A 21,947-nucleotide genomic window follows, 5' to 3' on the forward strand; every position below is an offset into this window, starting at 1 on the left:
GTAGTTTCTAGATACAAATATTTACTAACAAGTTAGGAGATTATTTTTGAATATTTACTTAGATTATTCTTATCTCAGGATGCTAAAGTCTTCGCCATGACTAATTAAGTATCTGCTATAGCAAAACTTTCAGACAGTTCAACCAACTTCTCAAGGCAAACGCGAAAAGTCGTGAACTTTCTCAGTGACACAAAACATTACTGCGCTTTTGTTAGCTAATCATCTGCCTCGATAGGGAACTTTAAGAAACGATCCGATTGTACAGGTCCAGCATCTAGCAGTTCTTTATTTTTTTTATAAGTGGATCATGTTTATTTCGTTAAGTATTTCTGGGCTGGTAACACGCGTGGCTAAGGATTTCGTTTTATTTTGTTTTGCCAGCAACTGTTGAGGGCTATAATTCTCTTTTTATAAGGCATATAAAGTGACTGACTGCGTGGGCTGTCAAGATCTTGAACTTCAGTTTGCAGTTAGCTCAACTGGGATTCGGCGGAGATGTTTGGGATATTAAGGGATACAACTTTAGAGATACTCTCTCCATACATAATATTTGTCTTCCTCTATACGTAAGCGCCCCCAATTAGCACCTACCAATGTGATACTTCGCAAATCGAATTAGAAATCGAGAGCGTGATTAAGTTTCCACTGGAATTGACATATTAACAAGATCAATTAGCATGTGGCTTAGAATTTCCAGCTCACACATTTAATACATACGAATGGCTTTACCCAGTCATTTTTTCCGCACAAAGCCCCATTGATTCCTACCCGATCATCTCAGTTTCGGGCAGTTTGCATTCGGTGCGTGTTAATCGATTTATTTAACTGGGAGACAAACAAAGCAGCACGAAAAATATCACTCCGTGTCATGCTAAGGTACGAATTTTTGGCAAAAACAAAACGATAAACTTGGCTTGGAATATTCCAATGGCCTCTCTTGTTCAAACAAGGTATAAACTCATTCACTGCAGCGAAAAAAGCCATTAAAACGGAGGTGTCGCCAAAGAAATAACTTAAGTTTATCGCGGAAATTAATTAGCATCTAAATTAGCAATGATTGGATAACAGTGATAGTTAAATACATAACATATTGTTTATTTACAAAACGGTCCTGATAGGAACCAAAGGTATCTTCTGGTAATTTCGAACTTTAAAACTAATAAATTAGTACACAAAATTGCACGTACTATTCTTAGATGTGGCGATTATTTGTTAAATAAATTTAGCATGGCATGTTTTTTTCTATTAAAAATAAATTCGCAGGCAAACATTAGATTGGTTATTTTTACTGCCTGCTAAATTGTATTAATCAAATCATTCGCGAGTTCTTCGATATAAAAATGCTGTGCATTACCAAGTGCCATTTTTTTTTTGCCCAAATCCAGCAAATAAAAATCATGAAGCTCTCCCCATCATTCGAACAAATTCGTCGCACATTTTGCTGGTTCAATAAAAATGCCATAAATCTGTGCCCAAAACAATGGACTTTTGTCCAGAGACTGCAAAAGAATAAAATCCCAATCTAAAAAACTTAATTGGTATTGATGCAAATAGGCAAGCGCTCGGTTTTTGAATTAAAATATAAATTGGGTAACGTGCAAGCAAGAGATAAAGATTTTTTATTATTTGGCCTAAGCTTGCACTTGATCTTAATATGCATGATGAGTCCACCGAATAAGGCTTGCCAATCCCAGGACCGAACAAATCAATGAATCGCAACCAGCATTGGTAATAGAGTTATATTGTATATTTGAAATATATATTTATATAGATTTTGATTTAAATTAACACTAGCAATATACAGGCTTCACATAATGCTGGATTAATCGATTTTTAACCTACACGCTAAACGATAGTAGGTGAATGTTAAAGTGTGGTTACACCGGGGGAAAACAAAATCCAAATTCGTAACTGAAGGAAACTATACACACGCACAGATTAAAGCCTTACATAGCATACCCGTAAGTATGTATATATATAAAAACAACAACATTTCTCGTTAAACCTAATAAACATTACACTCTGCCTATGTATTGTTTATAAATATAATAAAAATATATGTACTTGTGTGTATGATTAAGTGCCAACATAACAACAAAGCCGAGGGAACCAAAGGGTGCTCTATGAACTACGATTTGAGGGGAGTTTGGGAGGATCGATCTATTAACATGGCCGAGTCAACTAGCCAGGTGGCTGAGGCTCCTCCGTGACTATTTAACGCTCATTATATTGAATACTGGACCGATGCGCATGAACACACGCCTAAGGACACTTCTCAGTTCGGGCTTGAGGTCGAAGCACATCATTTCGCACAGCAGGCTGTAGTAGTTAGACACGTGGGTGGCGAACTAAAAGAGAAAATTGTATACGGTCTTATAACTGATGCAACTTAATTTACAATCATTAACAGGATATACACACATCTAGTTAACAAAAGTAAGCCCCAATATATATAATAAATCAACTCACCCTTGCATCAGACATCTTGAGCAGGCGCGTCAGGATGAGCAGGAGAAGCGATGTCCAGGCATCTCGGTGGGCCTCGCTCTGCAGACTCAGGTAGTAGCCCAGTGCCTCCTTGCAGACCTGCACCAGCTCCTGCTCGATGCCCGGCCAGTCGCTGCGCCTGTTCTCATCGCCGTACATCTTGAAGAAGATGCGCAGGACGCAGGCCAGCGAAGAGGTCTCCTGCTTCAACAGATTCGGCTTCACCGATCCCTTGAAACCAGCCCGCCACAACAGACTGCGCTGATCATGATCGGCGTTGAAGCGCTTGGCGAATCGATGTGACTGCATCAGACAGTCGGCCAAGGTGAGCAACTGACGGGTCCTCAGGTAGCCGTACATTCCCTGCTCCTCCCGCTGGCACTCAAGCAGCTGCGACTGCGATCCATTCCTTCCGCCCGTTAAGTCAGCGGCCGCCTGGGCCAGTGTTTCGGCGTCTTCCTTCCGCGATGTCGCCGGGAAAAAGACAATGTTGTCCATGGTCTGTATCAATTCGAGCTGCACCACGCACCGAATGTGCAGCGCCTCGAAGTGGTTGTGCTCCTGGGGTAGGTTATTACTGGAATGTGCTTTCGGCCGCCAACTGAGAAGATCCTGTGGCAACGTGGCATTGAAGATGTCCAGGATGCACTGACACGTCTTGTCCCAGGTGGACTCGTTGAACTTGAAGCCGTTCGAAATGACGAGGTTCTCCAGGCAGTTGGTGCCAGATCGCGCCAACTGCTCATTGCTCTGCTGAACACACCAATGCAACTGGGCGAAGAGTTCCTCTAGCAACAAATGTCCCAGAACATCGAAGTACTGCGTGAAGACATCGATGATGGCGTACAAGGCGTGATTGCAGGTGGTGGTCATCCACTCTGACTTCTCGGTGACATGCTCTGGCAACTTCATGTTGTCAAAGATGCGGAAGATCACATTGAACAGATCTTTCCACCAGTTGGGCTTGAAACTCTCTCCATACGTCTTCACAATCTCGAAGAGCACGGTTAAAGCGCGTGTGCGCACATCTAGTTTGCAGCGATTAACCACGCAGGAAAGCGAGAACAGCATAGGGAACCATCCGCGCACCCAAACACGATCCTCCTCCGCCACCGAGGCGTCGTTCTCCATGCCGGCATGCTCCGCGAATAATTGTGGCGCCTCGTGGACACACTGGGCGCAAGTTCGCACTAGCCGAATAGCCTCCATGCTGGTGTCCGGGAACCTGGCGGTGGCGAACTCTGACAGACACTTGACTGCGTCCTGGAACGAGTCCACCATGATGGCGAACTGACGCTGATACAAATCCCCAATGATCTTGCCTGTCGTCGTGAAGGCCAGTTCCACAATCGGCTCTTCGTGATCTCCCGCTGCCAGGTGGAAAATGCTGAAGATGTTCTTCCAGCCAGAACGGATGTTATGCGCCTGTGAGTTCACCATCTGGGCGATGCAGCGTACCACCATATCTCGAATGGCCGGAGAGGCATTTTTCTTCATTATGTGCTCGAAGGGTCGTAGGAAATCCTTCTGGAAGCGGAAGTTACTAAACTCGCCCTTCTCCATAAACTTCATCGACAGCTGACGCAGTGAGTCCAACGCGAAGAAGGAGATCTCCTCGTTGCTGTTGCACCCGACTGCATTAAAGTGCTCACCCAACACTTGCCAAATACGTGACCATTGCAGACGAATACGCTCCATGTTGTAATAACTGATTTCCACTATCTTCTGCAGGGAGAACATCCTTGGTTGCTGCTGCTGCAGTTCATCCACAGACACCTGGCAAAGGGCCTTTACAAAGTCCACGATTGCATCACCATCCAGTCGCATGGAGCCAGTGAATATACGATCGACAGCGACCACCACGCTCTGGCTGCTCGTCTCGCCAATGTGCTCCTTCACGCTGGGATTAAGCGAGTCCTTGAGCGTTGTCTGCGCCCCGGAAAGGAACTGGGGTCGCACACCAGTGCCAATTAGTTGTGCCAGCTCAAGCTGACTAATGCACTTTACTATATCCAACCAGCTGCTGCCAAGGTAGTTGCCATCCGTATGGGCCACCATGATAAGCGTCTTGATGGTGTCGATATTCTTGGCCTTCATCTCGTTGATGGGCGAGTTAGCATTTAGAAGGGTAAACCTCGCCAGGGCCTGAACATAGGCATCTCGCTCCAGGGACATGTGGAAGATGCAGGCAATTCGAATAGCGCAACGGATTCCATCCAAGCAAAGCGTAGCAATCTCCGGGTCATCGCAATCCTGTAGACCCACCGAAAAGGCGGCCAGGAAAGGTGTCCAGGCCATTTTGAACATGGGACGCACATGTTCCAGATGTTTCGCTGAGGTGAAGGGTGACTTGACATGCGAAACAGACTGCATAAGATTGGTGGCCGTCAGCGAGATGACCTCCATCTCCATGTTCCATAACAGCTTTCGTCGCTTCTCCGTGATGAAAGGCTGCTTCCCAGTGGGTTTCGGCTGTTGAAGCATCCCGGAGTTGTTTTTCATCTTGATCTCGTGCTCGGAAATCTCATCGTAGATGGAGGACAAATACTCCTCGGGCAAATCTGACTTGCTGTCGCTGATGCCGCGGTTCATTTTGATATACTGCTCCTTGGTCATCTTGTGCTTGACCTGCGGCGAATGAAGATCCGTCGTCAACATGATTATGCTGAATGCCAGCACGTAAACGGTGTCTGCACTTTGGAATAGCTGGTTCTGCGGATTGCACTCGCAGTACCTGCTGGCGAATTTCTCCATCAGTCGATCAATTTTCTGTGCTTCGCCTGGCAGCCGGAACTCCTCGAGGAGAATTCTCAACGCGGCCACCACCTCCAGTTGGCGAAAGTCAAAAGCGTCGATGTAGGCACACATCACCTCCTTGGAGTGATCGTCGTTCTCGCCCAGGTAATTGCCAATCACCGTCTTGTCCAGTCGTTCATCCTCGTGCAGCCAACGGGCAATGTCCTGGCATGTGGCGCCCAGTAGCTGCTTTTCCTGCAGAAACTGCACTCCTTTCTGCGGCTTGCGGTTGAATAATTCGATGCCCGTTTCCATCACCTCCTTTCGCATCTTGCGCTCCTCCAGCGCCTCTGGAAGGTCCTGCAGCAGCTCCTGATTCGAGTTTAGGCTGTGGCTAGATCCGCTGTGCATCGTTTGAATAGTGGTGTCCGCCTGATCATGATCCGTGGTCGTGGGCGATTGCACTTGCAGTGCGGGAACAGGCATGTTGGGATTGACATACAAGTCCTTGCTCCATTCCACCATGCACTTTAGAATGGAAACGAGACACTCCAGGCCCCGAATGCGCATCGACTTCTCCTGCATTGGATTGGCGCCCAGTTCGAGGGCTTGACGACCCTGGGCAATTTTCGAAAGATCGTTGACGAGTCTCTCAAAAAGATTAGCCGCCGAAAAGTCACAATCGTAGTTTACATAGATATCCACCACGGACTGGGCATCGGCGCAGATCCGTGTTAGCGCCTGGATCACCATCCACTTGTGCTCGAAGCTGCTCGAGTTGGCTTCCAGAATGTTGAGGAAGATCTCCTTGAAGAAGACCTCGATTTGGCGCTTCAGATGCACCTTGAAGTTCGACAATAGAGCCACGAAGATGGAGAGCGACAGCTCGAAGACCTCCGGCACCAGGCTCACTCCGTTGTTGGACAGGGCCACGCAAAGGTACTGCTTAATGGCCATGATGAACATCTCGTTGGAACGGAAGACGGGCCCGGCATTCTGGAGGATGAGCAGCAGCAGATGCAACGATAGCACCTTAGAACGCAACTCATGCGACTTGGGATCCGGATGACCCTCCGGCAGGGGCTTCATCGATAGCTTGCAGAGCGCCCGGAAGACGAGAAACGCATCTTTCTGCAGGATGTGCGTGAACTTGGCGGTGACCACTGCGTCATTCTCGCTGTGCAGCTCTACACTGTCGTGATCCGAGTGCGAGGAGTAGTCGTTTCCGTTCACTGTGGGCTCGGGCTCCCCCACCGATTCCTGATCCTTCATGGCCTCATTGTAGGCAGCTGAAATACGAAATCGTCATTATTGTTGCGCAATAAATAATAGGTAGGTGGGAGGAGTGGCGGTTAATGTTGCACCTTATCGTGGAAATTACTATGCTGACTCATATGGAAGACAATAAAATGCTTGTCGTAGACGACAGGGCAGGAAAAAAGCTTACAGCTGTTTGATTCTTTCGGAATTTTTTCTTCCGATAATCTGAATTTGAAAAATGTTAAGTGGGTTTATTGACCAGCATTACTTTAAATCATTAAACATTGGAATATTTATTAAAATAAGTCGGATATTTTAAGTTTTTTTCTAGATTTGAAATCAATATGTACTATGAAACTTCTCATTTTCGTTTAACGAGCAACATTGTAATTGCCTATCAAACTTACTCCACCTAGTGCTACTCACCTGATATGATCTCCGCCAGCAGCTCCGAGGCAATGACTTCGTCGGAATCCCCCAGCGGCTCCTCTCCGGAGCCATTGCAGTCCTCCGAGTGGATGCTGCCGTTAATGGGATTGGGATTGGGTGGTGGTAGCTCGTACACCTGGTTTTCCATGCGGGCAAAGATCACGTTCAGCATCTGGGTGAGCGTGGCACGGGCCGTGGTCTGGTTGACCAGGTTCTTGCTCGACAAATAGATGTCGTAGCAGGTGCGCACCGCCTGGAGCAGCGTGAACTCATGGATCTCCACGTGCTGCGACGTGACCACTGTGAGCAGCGCCTTGATGATCTGCAGCTGGACACCCTCATCGGTCTGGGGACCATTGAAGCAGCCGTATATGGTCACAACGATGCGGTCGATCAGCAGGTGACCAGGATTCGCAGAGTCCTGAATGGAGCCCGTCAAATGGCCGTAGGCAATGAGCTTCTGCAGGCAGTCCAGAGCGGTGACCACGATCCTGGGCGAGCGGCTCTTGCAGGCCAGCTCGAAGGGCAGGAAGTAGGTCTCCGCATTGATGATGCTCGATGCATCGTTCTTGGGCAGCGGGAGTGCGGCGCAGGGCAGCTCGTTGCCCTCCGCGATCTGGCCGGCGCTGATTAGCTCCGCCTTGATCTGCTCCAGCGCCGAGTCGCAGGACTTCTTCAGCTGCGAGTGGTGGGAGCGCCGTATGTCCTTGTCGGCAAGGATCTTCTCTAGAGCACGCACGATGAACATTTCCTTGGTCTTCGTGGAGTTGTTGTGCATATTGGGCCGCTGCCACTCCCAAGGTCGTCTCCGCTGGGTGGGTTTCTAAGCCTCCTCCTACTCCTCCTCCCCCGGATTCTCCTCTGCCCTCCGCTTCCGGAAACGACAGCCACGCAACTTTCGCTGCTGCCTTCTGGGTGCTCCGCCAGCTGCGCGGAGTCTCCTCTCGGTTGGTTTGTCGTCTGGCGGCACTCGGCGTGTTTTTAGCGTGTCGTGGCCGTTTGCATGTTGCAAATCTCTCAGTTTTTCCACATTAAAATACGCTTCAAAATACAATGCGAAAAAACGTCATCAGAAGTGTGACCGTGAAAGGGAAAATTACTGGGCTGTCGCCAGTGTTGGGAAGTGTCTGGTATTTTTCAGAATGTAGTACTTTTTTTCTTATCACTTTGGGCTGACTGGTATCACCATTATTTAACTTACAACGGCTGTTGATGATAACAATATATAAAATCTCTAAAATTAAAAATCTTATTGTAGTTGATCTAAAACACTTGAAGTAACCAGAGATCTTTATATTTAAATAATGGAAATGTTTAAATTTAGTTTTTAGCATTTCGTAAGTTAAAACAAAAACGATGTAGATCGTTGCTTGTTTTTAATTTACATTTTTTTTTGTGTTCCTTCCAAATCTAAAGATTTAGATAGTTTAAAGAGTTTTTACCAACTATGCAGTTTCTATACTTTTTATTTAAAACTATTGAAAAATACTTCTTTTCCGTAAACACTTTGAAAAATACAATTTTTCCCATAAACACTTTTAAATAACAAATAAATTTCCTAAAAAGTGGAAATAATAAATGCTAAAACTATAGTGAGATTTAACTAGGTCTAGGCTATGCTATAAATTCCAGTCTTTTGTCGGGAAATCTGCCAAGAAGAGGATGTCATCCAAGCCGTTTAGTTTGGCGTTCTGCTCTGTCACCGCAGCTCCTTCGGCAGTAAAAAGTCGTGCCGGCGGCTCTGCGGTGGCCGGAATGTGAAGGTACTTTTGGGCCACGCTGTGCAGGAAGGGATGAGCTGGCGATAGCTCCTGCCAGATCTGAATGGGATCCGCCTGCAGGGTGCTCATGCCAGCGCAAAAGTATGTGGCTATCTCATCGTCGGCATCGGCGCCATTACTTCCGTTAATGAGCCGTTGTTTTGCGTGTGAGAAGGATTTGTAAGCCGCCCAGATGTCGAAGTTGTCATGGTCCACGGGATCTTCACCGACAATTGGCTCTCCGCTGTCCACATGCGCCTGCATCAAGTCGTACAGCTGCGTCATGTATTTGGCCACCAGGGCCCCACTCTGGAAGGGAATATTCCGGAACCGCGGATCCATCAGACTGGCCATGGCCACGAGCACGTTCTTCTCCAAGCCCTCGAAGTTCTCCTCCATCTGCTGCACCATGAACAGGCGCGACGCCTGGATCACCTCGTGTTCCGCGCTCTTCTCCTGCTTCAGTTCGTTGATCAGGGTGTGGGCGATGGGCAGAGCTGTGCTGGCCGCGGGATAGTGCGTTCTACTAAGCTCGCGCATGGAGCTGGTCAAGGGTCTCAGCAGGTCTAGCAACTGCTGGCAAAGATCCACTTCCGCCGGCGAAAGCGGAAGCGTCTCTTCTAAATGAGCGGAAGATAGTTTCAGGTACAGGTCTAGCATATCATAGGTGCTAAGAGGTCGCTGAATGGCATCCAGCTGGAGCTTGTTCTGTGAGCAGTGAACTCCATTTTCCAGGGTCGACTTCACATAGGAACGCACCTTTTCACACATGCCACTAATCTCTGGTCGCTGCACCACTGCCTTCAAGATAGTGTTCAATTGGTCGGCGAGGCATGGCACATGACGTGGGGCGCCCAGAAAGGAGGTCACCGCTTCCTTCAGCAGGCTACTGTTCCTCGTAGTCACGCAGGAGATTTTGGACTTTATGATGTCGAAGCGCTGACATACACGTTCCATGCGGTCCACAACTTGACTGGGAGTTAAGGTATCGGAAAGGCTCTGCACAGAAAGCGTTCGGGAGATTCGCTGCCGTCCTTCGTGGAAGTGGGCCACCAGCTCTAGCCAGCTTGGACCCTCGATCTTTGTGTGCATGGAGCAACTGAGGCTGAATGACGAGGTGGCGGCCAACTGATGGCGGAGCTTGGATCTCTGCAGTTCTGACTCCCTGCATATGATAGCTTCCAGTTCCGGCAGACTCGGTGGGTTGTAGGTGGGGCATAGGACTTTTACCAGGTGCTGGAATCCCTCTCCCTGAAGAAGCTGCAGCGGTTGACGATCACGGCAGATGAAAAATGCCAGGTGCCGATGGAAGGAACGCAGGCTTGGGACGGCTACTTCTATGTTTAAGTTGCTACAAATAAGAAAACAGTGGCTCTATTTAGTTCCCAAACCTATTTTAATAGGTGATAAGCCGATTTCTCTTTGCAATGCCTTAAGATTAAACTTATAACTTACTCAGCTTCAGGAGGTGTTACATCCTGCACCTGGTGGATTGAACTTCTGTCTGGCTCTTCGGTTTCTTCCTTCGGTTCAAACTCGATGATGTCCTCAGCGCTGACAGTCTCTGTTCCGGCCGTTGCTGCCTCCGGAGTGACCCACGCATATCCGACGCTCTGCACGGAGATGTGATCCTCCAAAGGCGTTTTGGCCAGTCCGTGAGCCTCCACTTCGATTAGATCGTCCGCCTCCTTGGCCGCCTTGAGCAACAGCTCGCTGTGGAAATCGGAGCTCTCCTCCTTGAGGGCCATCACCTTCCGCATCCTCCGCTTGTGGTCATTCTGCTCCCGTCGCTTGTAAATGCCCCGAACCACCACCGTATCATCGTCGAAGAGATCTCTGTAATTGAGGTGGAAATAAGAAAAGGCGCCTTTGGATTTGGAACTTTTCCACCTACACTTGCGGATGGGTCTTCATGTGTTTCATCAGATTGGACGTGTTGCCGCACGTCTTGATGATCTTCTCGCACAGCTGACAGAGGGCAGAATTCCGGTCCAACTTGTCGTAGTATTTCCATATTTTACTACGGGACATGATCGGAATAAAATATAAACTAACGATAAATAATATTTTGTAGCCGGATTTGTGTGCCCAGGTGGTGGGAACCAATCCCGCCAAACATTACCATACTAACGCTTAAGGCCGCTCTACACGTTCACTCTTTCAATTGGGTTTCCTCAAAAACAGCTCGTTTGAAGTGCATTTAGTATTTTTTTGAATTCGGAATTTAAAAATATACTAAAAATAAAGAGCGCGTTGATTTAAACTTAAAAATAATTAAAAGCGTTATAATCACGGTTAACCAGTTTTACTATTGTGAATCACAAGATTTTTAAAAATTTAAATAAAAAAGTTACTACTGTTTTATTCCAAAAGTAAATTCCGCTTTTAATGTTTATTTAAAAATGTGTTCTTTATTATTTTGATTATTATAATTAATGTTAAATACATATGTTAAGTTCAATGATCCTGCCGACAGCCCTAAGCACAATCGACCGCCGTCGAGAGGATAACCCTCTGAAGGGCAAAGAGATTCTTAGTCGAAATGAATACTGGTCGAGAAGAGTGTTAAGTGGAATTTATACAGATGATAGATGGTGTCGCGGAAATGGCGTGCCCGATCCCCACGACGGCAGTCTTGTACTCGTTCTTTGTGATATTGCTACCCGCCACCTTAAACGTAGTTGATTTGGGGACTTCGTTGCACCGAAGTTTGTCGTGACACTGCCTGTGACTTTGACTCTTTCTCGTACTTGAGAAAAATATCCTCCAGGGTGCACTCGTTCACAGAATAGTCCTCCACGAGGTCACTTAACCGATCGGCCAGATAGTCCTCCGCTATCTTGAACACGTCCGACCAGAGGACCACGTTCTCCTGGGTGCCTACGAAGTAGGTGAGGGTGCCGGCATGGCTCTCGCGCAGTTCCAGTCCCGCAAATTGCGCTTTCAGCGTGGCGGTGATCGTGCTCACATTCTCTTCCGTTTCGGTGTCCTCCTTCATTTTAAGTTTTATGGTGTAGCCGCTCAATCGCTTAAGGGCACAAATATTATTTAGGCACTTGAACTTGCCATGTGCCATGATAGCTAAGCGATTACACAGCTCCTCACACTCGTCCATGCTGTAGGGGAGGTGAAGATGCATACTTTAAAGTCTGGACAAGCCCTAAGACGGAACACTTACCTATGCGACGTGAGCACCACAGTGCGGTCCTGTCCTTGAAAGTCCTTGATGCACTGCCAGAGGAACCTTCTCGAAATGGGATCAACGCCGGTGGTGGGTTCGTCCAGGAGCACCAATGAGGGAGCACCAATCATGGCCATTGCCGCCAGAAGCTTGCGCTTTGTGCCGCCCGAATAGTGGCGTACTTGCACCTGCTGATACTTGGTCAAATGCATCTTCTCCAGCCAGTACTTGACGTTTTCCTTGACGCTGGCTTGCCCCTCGGGGGCGTTGCTCAGTCCTCGAAGCAATGCCATGTAGTGCAGACACTGCTCTGCGGTCATGAACTTATTCAGGGCATCGTACTGCGGGCAGTAGCCAAAACAATGGCGATATGCCACTTCATCCTTTTGAATTTCAATGTCATGGATGCGTATGTTGCCGCTATCCAGCGGCAAATTGGCTGCTATCATCTGGAATGTGCTTGTCTTGCCAGCTCCATTCACACCCAAGAGACCGAAGCACTCGCCGCGCTCGGCTGCAAAGCTCAATCCGTCCACAGCCACCGTGTCCCGGTAACACTTGCGAAGATTACTCACAATCAGTGGATAATCCGGCGATGGGGTCTTGATCAGCTCCTCAACCCGCCTCTCTTCCTTTGCACAATCATCAATAACCGACATCGGAGTACTGGGCAGGGTACCAGTCGAGTTGGACTTCTTATGCGGTAATTTCCAGTTCCAGAGGCCATCGTGTAGTCGCTTACGCAGATACTTGTGCTCCAGCACGATGGTGAAGAATGCCATGACCAGGAAACCCACGGCGCTGGCATAGACAAAGAAGGTGTCCTCGCAGAGGAGGTTCTTCATCAGTCCCGAGCGTCGACGGGCAATGAAGTTCTCGTTGATGACGCGCAACTGGTGGTTCAGATTGAAGTCCGGAAGGAAGCGTAGGAAGGCGATCTTGGTCTCGTGCAGCTTCATGGCCGCCGCATTGCTGGAGGTGATCAGTGGGGCAATGGCTGGAAGAACAAAACACATTTTAATATAAAATTCAATCTAAGCAATTGCAAATATTACCCGACACGATCAGCATTAGAAGCAGATAGGTGGATATCGTTGAGATGGACTTGAAGTTGTTGCCCAGGGCGTACAGAATGGGCAGGTAGCTGCAGCAGTAGAAAAAGATGCTCAATACAATGACCTTTAGATCCGCCACGGAGTAGAGCTCGGCGGGCATAACCAGGTATTGCAAAAGGAAGAGTGTGACGCAGACAAAGATCAGGAGCAGCATATCGAAGGCAAAATGAGATATCCAGTAGGTAAATCGCGACATGGTCTGCAGCTGGCGGAATCCGTTGGCGTATTCCCGGAACGGCAGCGAGATGAAGTAGAACATGAAGAAGAACATGCCGACGGACACGATGACCGCATAGTACTCCAGGCGGGAGGGACTTATATCGCTGACAAATCGACGGATGGGCACGTAGGTCGTATCAATGTCCGCCTCTTGACGCTCCAGCTTCAGCATTGCGGAGTCCACCAAGTTGATGAGCTCCACTGAGCTGTGGTAGCGATTTCCCGAGTAAAAGATCTCAATGGTTGGCGTATCCGCGGTGCCACGCCCACCGCCGTACATGTCGAGGATGCCAATTACCTGTTCCAAGAAATCAGCCAAGTTGTCACGTTGCAAGTCCAGAGATTCTAGAGAACACAAGTATATAGTAAAGTCATTGAAATTTTCAGCACGACATGGAACACCCACCATTTTTCACATCATTACTCCCACGCAGCTGCAGTGTTTTCACCGTGATTCCGCTCAGCTCGATCTGCTGACGCAGCTGCTGCTCCACCTGGGCGTGATGGCCCGTCGGATTGTGGATGTAAACAATGCCTGTGCCCATCTGGCTGAGTTTCAGCGGCAAAGCCTCCTCGTTCTCCACTATGGACATGGCGTGCATCACAAGTATGGCCCCGCAAACGCAAACAAAGGGAATTGATAGCTGGCGAGGAAGGAGAGGAGCGAGGGAAACCACAGTAAATATAATAAGTTGCACTGTTATCGCTGTGCAAAGTACAGACTTGTAAATGTGGTTTTTACAATGCATACCATTATCAGAGTATATAACCATTCGTTGGTGATAAAGGTCCACTTCTTGTAAAAGACCGCCATCCAAAGTTGGAGAAGACTGGGCTGCAGCGGCTGACTGGGCAATCTTTTGTAGGGGGTCAGTAGCGGGGCATCGTTTCTGGATCCATCTGGGGTGTCCACTTGATCCTGCTCCCCGGCACAACTGCAAACCACAAATTACTTAGAATTCATATTATAAAACAAGTTATGCAATACCTACCTTAGGAAAACATCCTCCAGGGAAGTGTCGGTCATGGAAATTGTATTTATGCCCAGTTGATTTGTTTTCGCCTCAAGTTTGTGTAGCATTTCAGCGAAGCACTTTTTATAGGCATACGGCAGGCAAATATACACAGTGGGCTTCACCACATTCTATTTGAAGTTTAAAAGAACTTAAGTACAGGCCATATAAATAATTAGCTTATACAATGTCTTACCAAGACCCTGGCTGTTGGTACAAAGTCGTGGATTATTTCCATTATTTCGTTTTCGCGATACGTAAAATCGTTGACCTCCAGTTTCAAGCGATAACCGATGCCCGATTTGCGCTTTAATTGCAAAGGAGACCCAATGCTTTGAAGCTTGCCATTGGCCAGTATGCAGATGGTGTCCCCAAGGACCTCGGCCTCCTCCATGTAGTGGGTGGTCACCAAAATAGCCTTCTCCTTGCGCAGATTCAGAAGGATGTCCCACAGCTCACGGCGCGAGTTAATGTCCAATCCCGACGAGGGCTCATCAAGAATTACAATTCTGCGAATTAAGATAACGATCTTTAGCAGGATTTTCCACAAAAAAGGAGATCTAAACATTACTTGGTGTTTCCGGCAATGGCGATACCCAGTGAAAGGCGTCTCTTCATGCCCCCCGACAAATCCTTTCCGAAATGGTCTTTCTTATCTTCTAGTCCCAGTTTCGTTAGCTTCTCATTTGCCCAATCACGGGCATTGGAGCGACCAGCTCCACGCAGCTGGGCAAAGAATTCTAGGTGCTGGAGACAGGTCATGTAGCTCATGAAGACACTGTGCTGCGGGCAGAAGCCAATCAGGTGGCGATAGGAGGCCACATCGCGCTCACTGCACACAACTATCTTGCCCGAATCCTTGGGCACCAGTCCTGGAGAAGTAAGACCATTAGTATCCTAGGATTGAAGAAGGGAAATAGCTTTATTGCTCACCCATTATCATGTTCATCATCGTGGTTTTGCCGGCACCATTGTGGCCCAGTAAGACTGTAATCTCCTTGTTGTTGATTGTCATATTTAGGTTGTCCGAAATGAGCGTTTCACGCTTACTTGTCTGGAACTTCTTGCACAACTCGGTGATTATGATGGCTTGGGTGCCGCGGGGAGCAGTCGTGTACTCATTGCGTTGTCGTTTTCGGTAGGTATTGGGCTGAAATTAGAAATTAAGCTTAAAAACCGGGAGAAATCATATAGAGAAACATACCAATAAATCAAACCGTAACCGAAACCGTGAGGCGCCCGATATTAAGCGATTTTTGCAACCGTAACCGATAAAGTAACTGAAATAAAATAGCGTAATTTACCGATCTCTAAAAATTATAATCTGTTACCGCAAGTAAACGAAGAAAACAAGAAACCGCATAATAAAATAGTCGAATCAAACCGGAAATAGAATAATGTAAACAATGTGAAGCCCATGAAATTGTAACCAATATAAGCTTATATAGAAGGGAATAACCAATCATATAATAACAAGAAAATTGTAAACCAAGTACCGAAACGCGTGACCAACCCGAGTCCGATATTTCACTTTATATATGTGTTGTACTTACATCTAGGAAAAAGAAAATAGGACGCTTTAGTCCGCCAGGACCAGGAAACACACAACCCAAGTAGTTGTAGAGCAGGGCGTACAAAAAGGATTGGAAAACGAGAACAACATAGACCCAAAACATCCTAGAGGAATCGTATTTGATTTCACGAAACAGATCCGCAGCCCCGAATTCGCGATCTACAATAAACCAAGGCCAAAGACGTAATGCATTGTTACAGCTTGCTGCTAAGCGAAATTCTTACGCTTGTTAGAGAACGTCTGGAAAATATCCAATCCCTCCAGAAAGGCGTTGGTGCTGAAAAAGACAAAGGCCAGCGATGTGGCCCAGCTTCGGACAAAGGAGAACACATAGGGAATGATCAGCATCACCAGGCCGCCAATCTTCGCATAGAAAACTGCAAGGGTTACAAGAAAGAACTAGTAAATATAGACACATAACAAAATAGCTGGTTACCTGAGTGGAAACAAACAGAGATCAGATATGCGTACGACATGGTGGACAATATATAAAGCAGAAACAACACCGCCACATAAGCGAAGCAGATCAGCCCCAGTGCCTTGTACAAGTAAGCAACGATCAGGACAACGAGTATCAGCGCTGTATAGCACACGAAGCGAATGAGGAAGAAGGTGAGGCCGTTGAGGAAACTCATGGGCGTGACCAGGTTTAGAAACTCCTTCAGTCCGTTCTGCTTCTCCTCCACAAAGGGCACAACAAAGGTACTGAGTAGAACCACATTGAACAGGATGCTGCACAAGGTGCCAAAGTACGTCAGACGATGGCTGTCCATGCTAATAACCTCCAGGTTTGGCATCGAGCTGACCAGTATTTCATAGTTGTTCCCCAGCTCCTGGTACTTCATGTATTGTTTGTCCAAAATGTGCTGCAAGGTCAGGAAACCGGCACGAATGTAATCGTCATCATCTGATAAAGAAGAATGGAAGAAAGCGCGGGTTCGTTAAACGGGAACAAGGGACAAATATAAAACGCACCTTTCTGATGATTAATCTCCTCGTCGTTAACGAAGCGCTTCCTGGGCGAAATTCTCATCTGATTCGAGCTCAGGCTGTACCGAAACTTTCCGCCAGATCCGCGGTCTGGCACCTGGTCGAAGCTGATGGCGAAGCAATTCGACCGGCACTGCTGCTCCATGTTTAGCTGCATCTCGAAACTGTTGTTGTAGGCCCGAAGTCCTAAGGGAGAAAGTAATTCTTGTCATTATGAGATTGTTAAAGTCACTCTAGGATCTTCGCTGAGAAAGTAATTGTTATTATTATGCCACTTTATTAAGTCACTCTAAGAGCTTCGCGGAGAAAGTAACCATCTTAGATTTACATTTTTATAAAACTTTCAAAAAAATCAGTGAGTGTATAACCAATAAAAATACATTTAAAAATAGATTTTATTTTTTGTATTAACTCCACCCTTTTAGAACTTATCTTTGGGCTGGCACTACCTATGTAAATAATATTGTTGACTGACTGTTGATTGTTTCTTAAAATATAGTATATTTGTTTTTAATATTTGAACATAAAAAAAAGAAATCATTCTTCTAAATTTGAATAATAATATAATATATTATTATAAAATATTATTATGATTATAAATACCATCTGTTTTTGCACTTACGCTCTGGTATTAACCCCAGGTCCACCCGCAGGAGATTCACAATGTCCTCCACATTCGAGGATTGGGGTGCATAGTATATGTAGTCCTGTTCATTTCCGGGAAAGTACGTTTCTTTGAGCGCCATCTAACAGAGGGTGAAGATAATTAGATTAGCGCTCAATTGCGGTCATGGGTTTGTGCTTATATTGATATAGAGTGCAGATAACACTACTTTATAGAGAAATGTAGATATGGGGTTACTTCGCACTTACGTGTACGCCACTTACAAGGGCGTGTGACTCCCATTCATTCATATCGGCTCACCTCATTTTTGGGCTCAAACTCCTCCATTTGGAGCTGCACGGGCTTGGTCGACCAGTGCAGATAGGCGGTGAGGACTCCGCCGAATCCGATGCAGATCAAGAACAGCGGCAGGAAGTTGCATCTTAGGTAGAGCAGGTTCTTCCGCAGAAAGACAAAGAACAGTGGGCTGCAACTGCAAGCCATTTCTGATTCGCAGCAACTTTCCCCCACTTTTTCTCTTTTCACTCTGTTGTTGCGACAAGGCGTCAACTTTAGCTTGTGATGTGCTAAATGTTTGTCCACAAAACTTATCGAAAAATGTTCATTGCAACCGCTTTTCCCTTCGGGAAATATTCTGATTGTAATGTCTGATATCAGACATATATGTATAATGTGTATATATAAGTGGAACAGCAACTGCAATGCGATCAACAGGGCACCAATGAATGCGTTCTGGGACCGTAAATTTGTATACACATATATGTATTAGCACAGATTACTTTTGAGTGCCATTCATCAGTGATGACGATCGAAAGTACAAGTAAAATATAGCCAACTATAAATATTAACTCATGGAAAAGTTATGGGACTCAAATATATTTACAGGGAACTATTTTCATATGAAATAATGCAATGTTCCTTTAAAATTATAAGTTATTTTTTAAACCTAACTGTACCTAGAGCTTGAAAGAAAAGCTTTCAAAATAAACTATCAAAGAAATATAATATAATTATATGAACATTTGCTTTAGAAATATTATAACTATAAAATTAACATTTGCTTTAGAAATATTTTAACTATAAAATTAACATTTGCTTTAAAAATATTATACCTTTAAAATGAACATATGCTAGTATTGCTAAACAAAAGACTAAATAAATCCCGCTAAAAGAAATGGCGTGAAAAAGCCAAGCTGACACCATGCCTGTCGATATATATCGATAGGCGCCCTTTGCAATCGAGTTGTTGTTTAGCAATAACAATGAGCGGCTCGCAATTATTCCCCGTGAATCTGAACAATCTGACCGCAAAGGAGCGACACAACTATATCCTCAACCACTACGTGCTCAACTCCCCGGCGGAGGCTGAATCCCGCCGCCACAAGCGGGACATCGATGTGATACGGGAGAACCACCGCTTTCTGTGGGATGATGAAGAGGCGGACACCGATTCCCTCAGCTGGGAGCAGCGCTTGGCCCTGCGCTACTACAAGAAGCTGTTCAAGGAGTACTGCATTGCCGATCTGTCCCGGTACAAGGAGAACAAGATAGCGCTGCGCTGGCGAACGGAGCAGGAGGTGGTCACCGGGACCGGGCAGTTCCAGTGCGGCAGTCGGCACTGCGGGGAGCGGGAGAATCTCCGCAGCTGGGAGGTGAACTTCAAGTACATCGAAAAGGGTGCGCCCTTAAATGCGCTGGTTAAGGTGGGTTCGAAAAGATAACCTTGGCTGGTCAGTGGTCACTGATCATTTTACTTAATCATTAGGTGCGCCTTTGTCCCACGCACACGGATCAGCTTAACTATCGCACCAAGAAGAGGGAGTACAAGAAGCAGCGAAGGAGGGCCAAGGAGGAACGACGGGCTGAGCGAAAACGAAAGCGTCGCAGGCTGGATGACGAACAAGAGAGTTCCACAGATAGCGAAGAAGAGGAGGAGGAGGCTGGAAAATCCGCCACCGAATCCCAACCAGAAACAAACGAGGTGCCCACCACCGAAGACACCCCGGCTGACGATCAGATCTGGCAGCAACAGCCCGATCTCGGTCAGGAGCAAACCTCCAGGGAGCAGGAGTTCGAGCGCTACCTAGAGGATCTCCTTTTTTAAAATACATAGCACATTTATTTGGATTCAACGTAGACACTAGTGCTCTTTTTATAGTTACTGGCCGCGAGATGCGTTCGCTTAAGAACTAGGATGTACATGTACACTCACATTTACAGGATTATTCACAAGAACTGCGTGCTAAGACCGACACCAAATCTAAAGTTGAACTGGACATTAAGGCTGTGACTGATTGATTTTTGGAAAGATTTCCGAATCGCTACATTATATGCATGTACCTAGTTCAATCGCAATTTCTGTATTCATCGAATGCAAATCGGAGGTTCGAAAATACATTTTCACCTTACGTTTACGTGCGCCTCTGTGGTCAAAACAATTTGTTTAAATCCAGCCACTGAAGTGTTTCTAAATATAAATCGCTCTACAATAAATACCCTCCGTTTGTTTACACTCGACGAGTAGAGAAATCACGACTGAGCACATCCGCTTGAACTAGGCGTAAAGAAGGCTGATCTAAATATATATAGCATCATTGAACGGACAGGGACAGCGGCCGGGATTACTGCTCCTTGGGCAGTAGTTCGGCGAAGGCGGCCGTGGGCTTGAATGCCGTCACCTCGGTGAAGACCATCTCCCGCCACTTCTCCACCGGCAGCTCGTTCTCCTCGAAGCTCTGATCGTAGAGCGCGGCGGTCTGCTCGTCGGTCGGATCGTGGTACTTCTCCATGTACGGATGGGCCAGCGCCTGCTCGGCAGTGATGCGCTTGTCGGCGTCCAGTTCCAGCATCTTCTCCAGCAGATCGATGGCCAGCGGATTGGCGCCGCGGAAGATGTCGCGGAAATTGCGGCGCGGCATAACCGGCAGTGAGCGGATATAGTTCCGGGCGCTCTCCGAGGAGATGCGGCTCATGAACTCGTCGGCCGGCGTGCCCAGCACCTCCATGATCAGGTTTAACTGATGGATGTGGTCGGTGCCGGGGAAGAGGGTGCGTCCCGTCAGCAACTCTGCCATTATACATCCCACAGACCATATGTCCACCGTTTGGTTGTAGTGCATCCAGTTGAGCATGATCTCGGGCGCCCGGTACCATCGCGTGGCCACGTACCCGGTCATCTCGCTCTCAGCGGGACGCGCCAAGCCAAAGTCCAGGATGCGCAGCTCGCAGTCCTCGTTCACCGCGATGTTCGAGGGCTTCAGGTCGCGATGGATGACCCCGGCGCTGTGGATATACTTCAGACCGCGCAGGATCTGGTAGATCAGAAACTGGACGTGGTCGTCGGACAGCTTCTGGGTGCGTATGATGTTGTTCAGATCGGCGTCCATCAAGTGGGTCACCATGTAGACCTGCTGAAATTGTTCTAGCGAATCGGCGGGCTGTCCGGGATGAAAGACGTCCAGCAGACCGATGACGTTCTCGTGGTCCATGTGCTTCAGCAGTCGCAGCTCCCGATACGTCCTCTTGGCGTGGACGGCCGACTGAAAGGGCCGGGCCAGCTTCTTGATGGCCACCTTGGTGCTCGTTCCGCGGACGACGGCCTTGCACACCTGCCCGTAAGCTCCCTGGCCAACGGGCTGTAGGTTCTGGTACGTTTCCGGTATCTCCCACTCGGTGCGATTGATGTCCAGCTTATAGAACTTGGCCATTTTGCGCGACATTCCGTTGCGATTGCTTGTGCTTAGGTGCTACTATAATGCTATTAATCCGCTGGCTATTTTTCGGCTCTTCTTCTTGCTCGTGGGATTTGTTATCTCAATTTCACACTGCGCGGCCTCAACATTGCTGCAAATGAGTAATCGATGTGGGTGGTTAGTGGAAAATGGTGTCCAGTTCTAGTACTTTCCCAAAGATTCATTTGTATCTGCCTGTGCAGGATGTAACTTACATCTCTGGGATTTTATTTATGCTAATCCACTGCGCCTACACTTTTTCTGATTGGACAACAACGCTGCTTCGGTTATCGATAACCGCAGTTGGGCCGATTTCCAATCAGCTGTTGCTCGTTTATGCGTTAACATGATTATTTTAGGATTTTCCCTGCCGAATTCAAAGTCCATCGAGTCAACGGGTTAATTTACAAAGTTCCTGCGTAGTACCGTCCGGAGTCCGGAGTGTATCCCAAAGATACATTTTCTTTGTATTTTTTGGTTTGGATATTGTAGTTAATTATGTTTTATCGCAAATATTTGTTTGTGAAATATATTTTTGTTATTTCCAAGTTTATTAGCTTTTGCTACATGATACACAAGATGTTTTTGGAATATTACAGAAAACTATTAACTTATTAGTTAGACCTAACAATAATTTATTAATTAAATGCGTCTTAAAGGGTTTTTTAAATCGTTATAATATTAAAAAACATTTCCTGCGTTGTTGAAAAATATAATTTATAATAGTTATTGATAATAATACAAAATTTCAACGTTTTTAGAAAGTCTTAGTTTCAAAATAAGATACTTTCAGCAAAAAAAATGAACAATAACCAGTATTTTCCAGTA

At 46.7% G+C, this 21,947-nt stretch overlaps 5 protein-coding genes across 5 annotated transcripts; 1 reads left to right on the forward strand and 4 right to left on the reverse strand.

The window, feature by feature from the left end:
* Window positions 1-1,725: 1,725 nt before the first annotated feature.
* Window positions 1,726-8,003, reverse strand: LOC119546325 (brefeldin A-inhibited guanine nucleotide-exchange protein 1). Its single transcript, XM_037852524.1, has 3 exons — window positions 6,910-8,003; window positions 2,470-6,512; window positions 1,726-2,348 (listed from the first exon to the last, which is right to left on the reverse strand). Exons 1-3 carry the CDS (start codon window positions 7,688-7,690, stop codon window positions 2,211-2,213), a joined length of 4,962 nt encoding a protein of 1,653 aa, XP_037708452.1. The 5' UTR covers window positions 7,691-8,003; the 3' UTR covers window positions 1,726-2,210.
* A 437-nt stretch (window positions 8,004-8,440) lies between these two features.
* Window positions 8,441-10,751, reverse strand: LOC119546738 (E3 SUMO-protein ligase ZBED1). Its single transcript, XM_037853232.1, has 3 exons — window positions 10,567-10,751; window positions 10,128-10,508; window positions 8,441-10,023 (listed from the first exon to the last, which is right to left on the reverse strand). The coding sequence occupies exons 1-3, from the start codon at window positions 10,701-10,703 to the stop codon at window positions 8,532-8,534; spliced, it is 2,010 nt and encodes a 669-aa protein (XP_037709160.1). The 5' UTR covers window positions 10,704-10,751; the 3' UTR covers window positions 8,441-8,531.
* Window positions 10,752-11,055: 304 nt separating this feature from the next.
* LOC119547610 (ATP-binding cassette sub-family A member 3) lies at window positions 11,056-18,125 on the reverse strand. Its single transcript, XM_037854534.1, has 15 exons — window positions 17,689-18,125; window positions 17,386-17,509; window positions 16,749-16,949; window positions 16,210-16,680; window positions 15,998-16,150; window positions 15,754-15,932; window positions 15,134-15,350; window positions 14,772-15,072; window positions 14,397-14,709; window positions 14,180-14,331; window positions 13,939-14,122; window positions 13,594-13,831; window positions 12,909-13,532; window positions 11,851-12,850; window positions 11,056-11,788 (listed from the first exon to the last, which is right to left on the reverse strand). The coding sequence occupies exons 1-15, from the start codon at window positions 17,869-17,871 to the stop codon at window positions 11,344-11,346; spliced, it is 4,785 nt and encodes a 1,594-aa protein (XP_037710462.1). The 5' UTR covers window positions 17,872-18,125; the 3' UTR covers window positions 11,056-11,343.
* A 506-nt stretch (window positions 18,126-18,631) lies between these two features.
* On the forward strand, window positions 18,632-19,524 carry LOC119547615 (protein FRA10AC1 homolog). Its single transcript, XM_037854539.1, has 2 exons — window positions 18,632-19,091; window positions 19,154-19,524. The coding sequence occupies exons 1-2, from the start codon at window positions 18,651-18,653 to the stop codon at window positions 19,490-19,492; spliced, it is 780 nt and encodes a 259-aa protein (XP_037710467.1). The 5' UTR covers window positions 18,632-18,650; the 3' UTR covers window positions 19,493-19,524.
* Window positions 19,482-21,443, reverse strand: LOC119547612 (mitogen-activated protein kinase p38b). Its single transcript, XM_037854536.1, has 2 exons — window positions 21,335-21,443; window positions 19,482-21,231 (listed from the first exon to the last, which is right to left on the reverse strand). The coding sequence occupies exon 2, from the start codon at window positions 21,105-21,107 to the stop codon at window positions 20,010-20,012; it is 1,098 nt and encodes a 365-aa protein (XP_037710464.1). The 5' UTR covers window positions 21,108-21,231; window positions 21,335-21,443; the 3' UTR covers window positions 19,482-20,009.
* Between the last annotated feature and the right edge of the window lie 504 nt (window positions 21,444-21,947).

The sequence above is a fragment of the Drosophila subpulchrella genome, chromosome 2L (assembly GCF_014743375.2).
Source record: "Drosophila subpulchrella strain 33 F10 #4 breed RU33 chromosome 2L, RU_Dsub_v1.1 Primary Assembly, whole genome shotgun sequence".
In the NCBI taxonomy this organism is placed as follows: domain Eukaryota; kingdom Metazoa; phylum Arthropoda; class Insecta; order Diptera; family Drosophilidae; genus Drosophila; species Drosophila subpulchrella.

Excerpts from the sequence above, each read along its gene's own strand:
- LOC119546325 (XM_037852524.1), bottom strand. The coding sequence starts at position 7,690 with ATGCACAACAACTCCACGAAGACCAAGGAAATGTTCATCGTGCGTGCT. Across the intron at positions 6,513-6,909 it reads GCTGGCGGAGATCATATCAG|CTGCCTACAATGAGGCCATG; the intron begins GTGAGTAGCACT and ends TTCGTATTTCAG. Across the intron at positions 2,349-2,469 it reads TCAAGATGTCTGATGCAAGG|TTCGCCACCCACGTGTCTAA; the intron begins GTGAGTTGATTT and ends TTTCTCTTTTAG.
- LOC119546738 (XM_037853232.1), bottom strand. The coding sequence starts at position 10,703 with ATGTCCCGTAGTAAAATATGGAAATACTACGACAAGTTGGACCGGAAT. Across the intron at positions 10,509-10,566 it reads ATGAAGACCCATCCGCAAGT|AGATCTCTTCGACGATGATA; the intron begins GTAGGTGGAAAA and ends CCTCAATTACAG. Across the intron at positions 10,024-10,127 it reads GTAACACCTCCTGAAGCTGA|CAACTTAAACATAGAAGTAG; the intron begins GTAAGTTATAAG and ends TCTTATTTGTAG.
- LOC119547610 (XM_037854534.1), bottom strand. The coding sequence starts at position 17,871 with ATGGCTTGCAGTTGCAGCCCACTGTTCTTTGTCTTTCTGCGGAAGAAC. Across the intron at positions 14,710-14,771 it reads GCCATTGCCGGAAACACCAA|AATTGTAATTCTTGATGAGC; the intron begins GTAATGTTTAGA and ends CTTAATTCGCAG. Across the intron at positions 13,533-13,593 it reads GAGTAATGATGTGAAAAATG|AATCTCTGGACTTGCAACGT; the intron begins GTGGGTGTTCCA and ends TGTGTTCTCTAG.
- LOC119547615 (XM_037854539.1), top strand. The coding sequence starts at position 18,651 with ATGAGCGGCTCGCAATTATTCCCCGTGAATCTGAACAATCTGACCGCA. Across the intron at positions 19,092-19,153 it reads CCTTAAATGCGCTGGTTAAG|GTGCGCCTTTGTCCCACGCA; the intron begins GTGGGTTCGAAA and ends CTTAATCATTAG.
- LOC119547612 (XM_037854536.1), bottom strand. The coding sequence starts at position 21,107 with ATGTCGCGCAAAATGGCCAAGTTCTATAAGCTGGACATCAATCGCACC.